Source organism: Pecten maximus, chromosome 18, assembly GCF_902652985.1.
Source record: "Pecten maximus chromosome 18, xPecMax1.1, whole genome shotgun sequence".
NCBI classification, from domain to species: domain Eukaryota; kingdom Metazoa; phylum Mollusca; class Bivalvia; order Pectinida; family Pectinidae; genus Pecten; species Pecten maximus.
The window spans coordinates 13,914,642-13,927,106 of record NC_047032.1 but is presented as its reverse complement, the minus strand read 5'-3'; the positions used below and the strand labels follow the sequence as shown (position 1 = coordinate 13,927,106).

The following is a 12,465-nucleotide window of genomic DNA, read 5'->3' as shown; positions in this document are numbered from 1 at the left end:
AATCTACCTGTAAAAACACCTATTGGCATTTAGGCACATGCTTTATTGGAATTTTACCCACTTATTCTTATTTACTCGAAATTTAGATATATAGGGTGTAAATGCAGGTGAAAAAAACAGCTTTATGAAATAGACTTCCTATTGTATCGATAAACAAGACATGCCTATGGTATTTTTTCATTTTGAGCATGCAAAGGAAGACACATATCTACAATTCAACATCACATCTCCCGTCAAATCAAATCATGAACATTACTAATATAATCATTCATATTCACTGTACGATCATGTTCCTGAGCAGTACACATGATATCCTACGACCGAATTTATACGGCGATTTTAACAAAACAACACAATTAAATACATATATATTGAAAGGTACCAGGAAGTAGTTCGATGGACCTATAGAGCTACTGAACCATAACGTTCCATAATTTGTTTTGTCGCTAGTTCGGTATTTTACATAACTCCAGTACTGCACACACCCAGTCTGTCCCAACGCCGACGGATGCATTCACTGTTGGAGAATTCCTTTCATATCCACATGTGCAACATTTGTTGAACAATTGAAGACAACAGCGATACCATAATATAACTGTTAAGGTAAATATAGTCGTAGAAACAACGCGCCTTCCAAACAATTAATCGACCAGGAAGTTTACTTACTATAATAAGCTTCTCGTATCATTACGAATTGTATGTTTATAAAATATAAGTCATAATGGTGGGTATAAAATGTATTAAATATTAGTGTAAGTTAATGGAGATGATGGTTTATTATACTGAACGAATGAGGTAAGCAATTATAGGTTTACCACGGTTTTATTCGCAGATATTGAAATGCAGTTGACAGGTACAGTAGTTGATCCCAAGCCAAATATTTTGAGACGAGGGCTATGCTTGCATGTGCTCTCACAATGGACTATAAACACTGCCTTTTGTATGGGTAGAGCAGTGTGAAGATATCACTATTTGTCAGAGTTGAAATATCTAACACCTTTTCACTTTAAAAACCTATAGTTCTCTGGAAACACGTCAAAATGTTCGTTCCTGATACGAAGTCGGAATATTAATTGAAGACAAATATATTGTGTGATACCATGGTTTATATCAACTTTTTCACCCTTAGGAGAGTCTCGTATTGAACACCATTGGCTAGCGAAGTTGGGTTTATATATAGTTACTGTGCAGTCAGAATGATGATTTCTAATGACAGACAATCTATTACCCTTGGGTATATGATTTGATTTGAACATATTACATTGTCAAAACAGACAAAGTGGAGAAAAGTTGTAATAATGTATGAGCTCTTCTGCACGAGTACACTTGAATGGAGAAAGGTATTTCAGTGTATTAAGTATCCTATTACCTTTAGTATATTGTTGACGATAGTTTTATTCTCTAATAATGTACTTGGAACAGGCACCTATATCCAGTCTAGCCCCAGATTCATCTCGACTTCTTAGTTAAGGAACCTTCTGCTATTCTTAACTATAGGACATTTTAAGTAAAGAAGTTTCCTTAGGTTAGGGAACATAAAACTGAAGCCAGGTATATTTATTTATTTATGCAAGGGTTTTTACTCTCTTATTTAAATTGGAAAGAAATAAAAAAATAAATTCATAAGGAAGGAAATAAGAGAACTGCCCTGGAAAAGGTAAAGTTAATAGATATGTGAAACATAGTAATAATAATGTATGTGCAAGAGAATGATGTGCGTTTATAGAAATATATAATTTTATTAAAATGTATATACAACTTGTTATCTTGCTTGTAATAATATACCAAGGTAGTAAAAGGTCAGCATTTTCACGATAGACAGAAATTTGTGCAATTTTTATTTTGATGTGATGATACAACAGGAAAAATAAGAAATCGCAAAGGAAGTAATACTGAAAAAGAATAATATACAGTACACATGTTTATCATATGTAAATATATTTATTGCATGGGAAATGTTTATAATTATGGATGTAGAACGTGCTTATGATGTTATTGATGTTATCTGTGCAATTACATGTATATTGTTATTTGTTAATTTATTCCACAGAGGTAATCGTACTCGTTTAGCTACACCGAACATTCAACTCCCAGCTTCAGAATGGAGGCGAAACCGCCAGGTCCAGGTAAGTTTCCTTGATGATACACACATGTGTTACCTGCTTAATACAACCTTAGTTTTAGGCCTTTAATATCATTGACGTAGCTAGAAGGACGAAGAATCTGTATGATACAGGTTCTGATTCATTTTGGTACTGTTGTATCTAATTTGCCATTTGTGCGTGGTCGGGTGGTTCAGTGGCACAGTGGTAACACTTGCCTTTCACCAAGCGATTGGGGTTCGATTCCGCAATCGGACGTGAATAGGTATTGGGTCACCTGCCCGGCCACCTGGGGTTTCTCTGGGTGGTCCGAATTCCTCCCTCAGTCAGACCTCTCGCTCACTTCAATCAGGGCCAACAAGTGTTATTAATACTATTTTATATATCTTTTTTTCTCAATTGTTGTAGAGTAAACAAATTGTGCATACAGTATTTGAATTGTGTGTTTTTAGTACAAACTTTCAGGGACTGATAACTGAATTCTGAAAAATACAACATGCAAATGGCTGATTTACAAAACGAAATTTAAACACTTTGTTTGTGCCAGTATACATTTTACATTAATTTTATTCATGAATAGTTATCTAAAAAAAAATATAAAAGTGTTTTTATCACGCATGTGGATACAATGTAAATATGCAAGATTCTGATATTATCTATGTCACGTTGTTTTACACGATAACGTTTACATACATAATATACCTAAATGTATAGACACATGCTATTGACTGTGCATTTCGGAACACCTTTAAACTACCAAATCATTTGTAGACAATTCTCTTCCTGTTTCTATAAATAAACTAGCCCAGCGATAGTGTTTTCAAACAGGAAGCACAGGTATTCTTTAAACAGGGATGTTTAACGTCAAGTTTTACCTGCCAGGGAATTCAATGAATTTACCTTGATATTCGATTACAGGTGAGATGCTATTTATCTATATTCACATTTTATTTATATATACGTGAAATAAGTATCCTAGAAAATGTGACGAGCTTATTTGTTATTGTATATTGCTGTCTGTGGTTATCCAGTTTAAAAGTTTTCTTTTTCTGTTCACGGTTCAAAATATTTTGTATACCACATCCCATGTAACGTTGTATGTTGGGAACTGTAAATTCATTTTGTGTTTAATATTCAGCTACCCGTATATTGTGTATCGTTCACAATGAATGTGCATACATAAACATTGCCGAGTGATTCAGTATGTGGTGAAGGATTGAACAAGACACACCGTAGTTTTACCTTTCATTTAGAGCTAGGTACAGCAGAGCCAGGCTGAGTCATTGAATGCTTGTGTAGCTCACACTTTGTTTCGTATTGATACAAATCTTTGTTTGATATTTGAAACACATAAGCTTTGTTATTCTGGATTATGCTATATTTAACATATATCATGCTTGTTTAGATATTAGCAAAATATGTATCTAATTATGTGATTTGCCAAAGTTGCTTGTTAGAATAACTGTTTTCAGAGCTGTACGTAAAAGGCAAAATCTAACATCATACTTTAATTGTAGCGGAGATAATGCTGTTTATGCTGTTACTACTGTCGAAAGAATCAGAGCTCTTCACAACTAACTTTATGTGTTACCATTGTCTTAAGAATCGGGAGTTCTACAAAGCTAACCTTATATTGCTTTATTCGTAAGAATCGGATCTCTAGAGCAATAACCTTACAATGGTAAATGAATAATCAGAGCTGTACAGAACTAAGTTTATGCTGTTACTATAGCCGTAAGAATCAGAGCTCTGCAGAGCTTCACTATTTAAACAAGACTGTAATAAATAAAAGTCTAAGTAGGGTTGTTGTTACAAAACGTGTGTTTTAAGATAACATCTCTGTTTGTAGATATCACTTGTACATTTCAATATACATAAGATGGAAGCCGTGTTCTATATGAACAGGTAGAAGCAGGTATGTCTTTACCATGGCATGGATATAACGTTACTACAGACACTCTTGTAGGCATGCCTCATATACGTTATAGGCGTAGACATTTATTATGTATACAAGCCAGGCAACAGGCAGGGTTTTGTAAGAAGATAACTGCCCTCTCACAAAGGACCATTCAAATGATTTTCTTTTTTGTTCATGTCTGATCATTCAATACACTTTAACTATATGTTATCATTGCATCTGTCAGCAGCTCCAAGTATGATGGCTGATCAATGATATTTTCGCTTATTCGCGTGCATTTCCCCCGCTTTTTAGCATTTTAAAAAGGTAAAAAAAAAGCGAAAATTGGATACTAACTTTCGCTTTTTCACGTTTTCAAGTGTGATAAAGCTAAAATGACACTAATCAGCCACCATATCCGGTTCATGTCATCATGTGGATATCGATGTAACATTTGTTTATAGCTAAGTCACAAATCATTTAATCAGTACATTATAATGACCTTTATGGTTAAGGTAATGCATTCATGCCGTGCGAATATGTTGATTGAATTATTGAAGATTTGTTAATACCACAGGGCTAATATTTCGCAGTCCGACCTAGTTCGCGGGCATTATATCTTGCGCAGCAATGCCTTTAACAGCGGGTAGTTCACACCTTATAATTTAATTTTGCTTGTAACAAGCATTTTCATTGGCTCAAAAATTATGTTATCATCTCATAACATAAAAAAAAGATAACTGTGACGTCAGCGGAGTAATCGTTGTTCACGGGATTTTGTATTTATCGATGTGTTTTTAGAAATAATAAACATGTTAAACTTAATGAAAATGTTTCTTATCGCTGTTAATTAAATTATAAGGGTTAACTGTAATATTTTGTTTACGTTATTGAGCAATAACACAAAAAACTGGGGTGTACTCTGAATAAACCGCGAAGCGGTTTATGAAAAGAGTACACCCCAGTTTGTTTGTTATTGCTCAATAACGTAAAAAAAAATATTACAGTTAACCCTTAAATATCTTCAAATCGATAACATTTGTTTATAGGATAAATTGAGTTTAACGATTTTGATACGGTATAAAAAAAACTCCTGATGATATCGTATTAGCTGCAAATGCCGCGACGACTTCCTCAAAAGTGTTTCAATTTCGTATTGCTTAAAGGAACTATTTCTATTCCAAATGATCACTGTTAAAATGCATTACTGTAGCTTGTAATTTTTTACATAAAAATGAATTGCTTAAAACACTTATCAAAATAAACTGAAAGTTTTATCATTATTATTGTCACTTTATCAAACCAAGTAATCGTGATGATATGTAACTGTCATTTTTTATTTGTTATCTCGTTGGCTGAACATTCTGTTATGACGTTTTTTCAGTTGACATCATGGCAACATATCAGTTCAAGTGCGACCTGGTTGAGATGAGCGTGAAGGACTTTTACCTTCACTTCAAACAATGTCTCCCAAAGTTGATCATGATAACACAGGGATATTGTGGAGAAGTCGTACTGGATACATTTGATAGAGAACAGGTAAGTTATATACTAAGTTATCTATAGAAGAAGACGTTTATCCTGTCAGAACACCAGGTCCTGGTTTCATCAACGCTCCTTTAGTTTTGAAAATTGCTTAACTTTAAATTTCCATTGGAAAAAAGTGAAGAATTTGATGGAAAAAACCAAGTTAAGGAACTTTTCGATAAATTTTGAAATGCGTTCCTATGGAAAAAGTAAAAGTTACGGAGCATTGATGAAAACAGGGCCAGGTTTTATTATTCTAGCACCTTTTCATGGTTCTCCGTGCACATTTATATTTGATTTTATTGTGGCTTAGTTTTACCGATTTTGAATTACGTTTTAGTTTTGATGTCGGTATTCAAAGTTGTTTTAATAACGCGGAATACACTTCAAACATCTTATTGACGAGAACAGTCAGAAGCAGAAGTTCATGTGTAGTTATGTTAAATTTGGGACTAAAATACGTGGCCTTTATGCAGAGGTTTATATGTAATAAAATATGTTATAAATTACTTAAGAACAATGTATTTGACGACAATTATTTTATAATTATTTGTTTCATTTTAGGTACTTCGTATCCATACTTACTCAATCCAGAAGAGAGTGATAGCTAAGATGTGTGATGGCTGTCGCCTCCCGGGGGTGGATGGAACACACCTCAGTATACCTATTAACTATGACGCAAAGTTTTGTGTCATCAAAGGAGATAAAGGTGATAGCAAAATTCTCAAATAATGCTAAACCGATTTCACCACAATATTTTGAGTAACATAATCTAACTTGTAAGTACTATTTTAGTGATATCGATACGATATTCTGGAATGCTCTACGAATACAATATTATATCAACAAGCTGGTTAGTTTGCTTTGTGAATTCGTGGTTGTTACCCCGGGCAAAAAAACTTTAACACAATTTGTCTAGATAGCATGAGGCGGGCTTCCCGTGAGTTTTTAACCAGCTACTACACTATTACTCTGACTGAACATAGCAAACAAACAAGCAAACACTGCTATAATATGGCAAACAAAGTTATTTTATTACTCAGTCCGGGTTCTAGCTGGTATTGTAAAATGCTAAAATGCTAGAGTGCGTTTTATATATGGATGCTAGTTCGTATTGTGATGTAAATATTGTCATACCTACACAGTTCGTAAGGAGGAGACGTTACAAGACATCGTCAATAAATGCAACTTTCCAGTAGATGTACAGTTTGGGAAGTCAGGGGGAACCACTATCAAAGTTGGCGATACGGATAAAAGTACTCGTCAGACAGGAGGTCAAGCATTCAGGATCTCCCTCCTTGATACGCACGAGGAGTTCTTCCTTCTCGGAAACGCCGTGGCGGGAAGTAAGTAATAATACATTGCATTTATTGGGTAAAATTCAGATTTTTCTTCGGCATCATCAGTATTTTCTGTATGATATATATATGTTACCTTGGGATAATATAACAATGATAACTATGATATATCAACATTTTGTTCATGATTTTGATTTGTTTTATTCATCCTAGACATAGACATAACAGTTTAGAAAAGTATAACTGAGGTGTCAAATTCAAAATATCATAAGCAAATATCATGAGCAAATATCATGAGCAAATATTATGAGCATTTCATTGCTCCAAAAAAGTATAGTAAATTTTATATACCCACATATACCAACGGACAAGCTCTGGTATTTTTTTCGCATTTTGCGTATTACAATGTATATGATACACGTTTTAATATAGTAGAAAGTCTGTTTATTTCAAGAATTGGACACAGTAAAGAAAATGTCTATATCTAGGTGTTGAAAGTATAAAACATAATGGCAAGGGAACCACAACTTCAAGGTGTTGGTTGCTTTGCAGTTAGCACATTTTCTTGTACTTGTATCTTCTATTCATTTGAAACAAAAGTATCATTTCCTTTCCAAATATGGAAGTGTAAAGAAAAACTATGACTATAATTATTAGCTGAGTCTGAATGACCAGTCTCACAAAAGTTTGACTCGATAGAAACTAGTAAAAGTAACAGTTGGTACATGTATCTCTATTGTAAAGAATTTAGGCCATGCTTTTTTTTTATCGAAAAGTGTTTTTCTGAATTTTCTGATATTAAGAGTTGATTTTATGTTATCTATGTCAGTTCATAAGAATCTATAAAACCAACCCAAGTCTTGTATAATCTGTCAATCCAAGCCTATATTATCTGTTCAAATTTAACACCTTAACAGCCCATTATGACGTGTCCAAACCAAACCAAAGCCTATAATGACGTGTCCAAACCAAACCAAAGCCCATTATGACATGTCCAAACCAAACCAAAGCCCATTATGACGTGTCCAAACAAAACCCTTTATGTTTCTCATCCAAACCACATTATGATCTGTCCAAACCAAACCTCTTATGATATATCGATGCCAAACTTCATGATGACCTGTCCAAACCAAACCAAACCCCATTGTGACGTGTCCAAACCAAACCAAACCCCATTATGACGTGTCCAAACCAAACCAAACCCCATTATGACGTGTCCAAACCAAACCAAACCCCATTATGACGTATACAAACCAAACCAAAGCCCATTATGACGTGTCCAAACAAAACCCCCTATGTTTCTCATCCAAACCCAATTATGATCTGTCCGAACCCAACTCCTTATGAAATATCCACGCCAAACCCCATTATGATCCGCCCAAACCAAACCCCTTGTTATCTTAATTCCAAATCCAATTATGACCTGCCCAAACCAAACACCTTAAGATATATCCATGCCGAGCCCAATTATGATCTCTCCAAATCCAACCACTTATGTTCTTCCCAAACCAAGTTAATCTGTCAAAACTAAGTTTCAAAAACTAGGGGCAGATAATCTGGTATTAGAATTTAGCTTGGCAATTCTTTAAAAAAAACTTAGGGTCTGGTGGCCAGTCTAGCCTCTCTACTTCAACCGATTTTGCATATATGTCTCGGCCTGTGTCTGTAAATAAAATTCCCATGGCCTACATCACATTACATTACTCACCATGTATTGTTTTCTTCGTTGATTAAATCTGCATCGCGTGGAAATTGTCCTTTCCTAAAAGTTATTGTGACTTCGACAATTGGAGAACATTCTTATTATTTGTATATTTTGCCTTTTTCGCGTCAATTGTAAAATTATTAAATGAATCGTGTCTGGGAAATGGATGGCCGAATGGCACAGTGATAACACACTTTTCACCTAGGCGGGTACTCAGGGTTTCCCCCTATACTATATACATGTAAGACCCCTCGCACGTTTCCATACTGGCCATCAGGAATGATTCATATAAGTTAATACAACTTGTTTTGCAATTATTAAAAAATAAAGCTTACAATTACAATATATCTGAGAACATATTTGTTTAAGAAATAAAATAGATTATACTTTGACAAAACGATATAGACAACTCATATCCAAAACAACATATACCAGGTATATCACAAAAGTATGTTGTTCATAGGTGTTGCAGTTTGCAACTCGTTTCATTGAAGGAATTATATGTCAGCGCCATTGCTATGTTACAGCATCTTTATACGGTAAAGTTACCGTAGTTCCAGTCTACCTGCCAGATCTGCGTTTGTCTGTTATTAATGGCTTTGCATGTCAACCCCAGGAACGTTTCGACGCCGTCTGTAGGCAAATGCATAACCAAGTGATGAAGAACATCAGATTTGAAAACATTCATGGAAATGAAGGTAGGTTACATTGGGTGAGGGTATGCGTGACACCCCCCCCCCCCCAAAAAAAAAACTGAAAATAGCTATTTCAGGCAACTGTACTCCTAACCCTGGCATCCAACGGATGACTTTCTGAACAGCCAAGAAACGAAATTCTACAAAAGTGGCATTGAGATCCTTAAACACCGCTGGCAAAAGTGTATAGATACTGAATGGGATAATGTTGAAAAATAATGCAATATTTCCGGCAAAATTCAAATCCTTCATTATGAGGCTCACAACTATCAATCAGCCCTTGTATTTTGGCAGTGCTATTCACTCACATGTTGTTGTTTTTTTAATTCTTTACAGATATTGCTGTGTACTCAGGACACGCCACTAGTCAGGACATATATTCGTATGCCTCTCCTGTGGAATATTGCCATATAGATGATGGCATGGAGAAGGGGAGGAAGAAATCAAAACGTGACGTTTATACCGAACTAGTCCCAAGGTCACCTGACGACAACGTCTACGACATAATACCACATGATTCAAAGCTAGATGATTCAGTCTACCACGAGCCCGATCCCAGACACATGATTTCTGGAACAACGATCAAAGCACCGCCGGCTCCAAAACCTAAACCAATTACAACGCCTAAACCACCAGCACAAAACCCTGTCGTGACACCAAAACCACCAGCACAAAACCCTGTCGTGACACCAAAACCACCAGCACAAAACCCGGTCGTGACACCAAAACCCCAACCACAATCCCTGCCACGGCACCAAAACCTCCGCGGCCGCTCCCTCCAGAAGAGCCTTTTATTCCAACAGACGACAAAGAAGAAGAATCCAATAAGAAGCCTCCCCCTCCAGTACCAGAACGTCAATATTATCTGCGTCGGAAGATGTCAGAGTCAAGGGACCCTGAAGGTCAAAATCCGACCTCTGCAAATAGAGATACAGAACAATTTCTGCCAGAGGAAAGTCCGACAAGGTCGGTACTAAAGAACACAAGTGCCAATGATAGTTCCAGTCAAGTTAACGTTGATGAGCTATCTGTTGATGAATTGTGTCAATGGATGGTTAGACTTAAACTTGAAAAATATACAGAAAAATTCAAAGACCAATTGATTGACGGAGCAATACTCCGTGAATTGGACTCGGATCTTCTTACAGGAGAAATCGGTATGACGAGAATTGAAGCAATCAGACTGTTAAAATTTGCAACAGAAAGCCATGTTCCAAAGATTCGGAATACTTGAACAAATGGAAATATAATTTCTGCTCACACTTATTTTGACGATTTGAGGCATATGGCTTATCATCCAAGACAACAGATGAATGAAAGACGATGAGCATGTTTTTCATCTTCATGGAATTATTTTGCTATCACTAACAGAGAACTTCTGCATATTCCTGTACATGGGGAATTTCTAGGCCTGCGAAGTACGTGAATGTTCGTGCTCATATGGTGCCACGTGCATTTTTACATTTTCGTAATGGAAACAATTCAGAATGGGAATTAACCGCTGTGTTGTTACTGTAATTTATTATAAATTTTATATTAATCGGCAGTGATTTGTGTTAAGATATCATAAAACAGAAAAAATGTCATCTTTCGGTTTGACAGATTTCATTGATCATCCAAGATATACTTTTGTTGATACATATATATTGCAAATGTATACTAATTACTTAGTTCTGTAGGTTTTATAGATTTCTGTAAATAGATTATTCATAGTCATTTGTTCATGTTTGTATCCCCGACATTTCACTTTTTGTCTCATTGCAATGCTTTTATATGTAATATATTGTATATGGTGCTTACTAATATAGGAGATTAGGAGTTCTAGATATATTTCATAATATTGCTGATTTGTTCAGTGAAATACCTAATTACGCAATAGATTTTTTGGATTTTGAGTACCGGAACAATGCTTTTCCTATAAGGCTCTCTCAGGTGTTAATTAATCACTATAGTTGGGACTCATATATTTCTAGGTCACCTGAGACGAAGTCTCAAATGACCTATTCTAAAAGACATTTTCGGCTTCTACTCAGGAACCCCTGAACCAATTTCAATGGAATTTTGCAGTAAACCATCCATGGCCAAATGTCAACTAAAATTGTGAATTATAAATGTTCCACACATTCCATGAGGGCTGGATGAGGGGCTGGACAAAAAGGGGTCAAATTGACTGAAATTTCAAAAACCTTAATATCCAAATAAAGTAGAATAAAATACTCTTTATACATGAAAGGGTTTTAAGGTGCTTTACCAAAATTGTGAATTTCATGACACTGGCCATGGGGTCTCACTTCGCCACGGGGAAAGGGGTAAACTTTTCTTTTAAGTATATAAGGAAATCACATTTTTGAGCAAAATTTGTTTAACTGCCACTGGAAAAAAATCAAACTTTGGTAGAATCATATATATGGGATGGCAGATTTACACATGTTGACTGACCACTAGGGACTGATTGGCGTGGCCAAAAAGGGTCGAATTGACTGAAATATTTCAGACATCACGTGACCTTTAAAGCATCTTACTAATGAATTTCATAAAGCATATATCTATATTGGTATGCCTTTGATACATATCAGAATAACTCGCTTAATTAAAGGAAAGGCAATTTGAATGTGTGTGTGTATATATATATTACAGCTTATGTGTTGCGTTTAGTACGGTTCATCGAGAGTTACCGTAAAGAAGCCAGTGGTCCTTTTTTTCATTAATAATGTCCATGACATTTGCAGAAAATGCAACGATTTGATAATTGTTAATCAAATTGATACCCGTTTTTGTACCATTGATAAATATTTACCGTAATTGCCTGTGTATTGCCCGCGGGTTATATGATACAATTGAATTGAATGGCGTTGCTATCTTGTTTGTGATTTGTATAATCCATTGAAGGGAGCGGAGAGGTGGTCTCTAGCACTAGCAATTTCATACCACATATTGAATACAATTTTGTAACCTAATAAAGTTAACGGATAGATTGAAAACAAGGACTTATCGCATGGTCTTTGAAATGCCTATTAAAAAAAAAATGAAATTTGTGGGGGAGGGGGGTAAAATAGGGGCATGTGTTTATCAGATCAGCATCAGCATTGGATAAGTGTATGTATGGTTTCTGGTACTTGGTTTGATGTATACCATAGGTATTTTAATTTTATTATAAAACTGTGATTTTTTTTCGATTTAATAAAGCAAATATACAAAAAAGTTACAAAATTAATTTGTCGGTATTTTGTTTTCGAAGACC

General features: G+C 35.3%; 1 protein-coding gene across 2 annotated transcripts; it reads left to right on the top strand.

The window, feature by feature from the left end:
* The first annotated feature begins 443 nt into the window (after window positions 1–443).
* LOC117317107 lies at window positions 444–12,434 on the top strand. Of its 2 annotated transcripts, XM_033871905.1 has the most exons (7): window positions 444–603; window positions 2,051–2,126; window positions 5,384–5,538; window positions 6,091–6,235; window positions 6,672–6,872; window positions 9,057–9,227; window positions 9,561–12,434. In XM_033871905.1, the coding sequence occupies exons 2-7, from the start codon at window positions 2,102–2,104 to the stop codon at window positions 10,199–10,201; spliced, it is 1,338 nt and encodes a 445-aa protein (XP_033727796.1). In that variant the 5' UTR covers window positions 444–603; window positions 2,051–2,101; the 3' UTR covers window positions 10,202–12,434. The 2 variants fall into 2 exon arrangements, with proteins under 2 accessions (XP_033727796.1, XP_033727797.1); XM_033871906.1 differs by lacking the exons at window positions 444–603; window positions 2,051–2,126 and adding an exon at window positions 2,759–3,020.
* The last annotated feature ends 31 nt before the right edge of the window (window positions 12,435–12,465 follow it).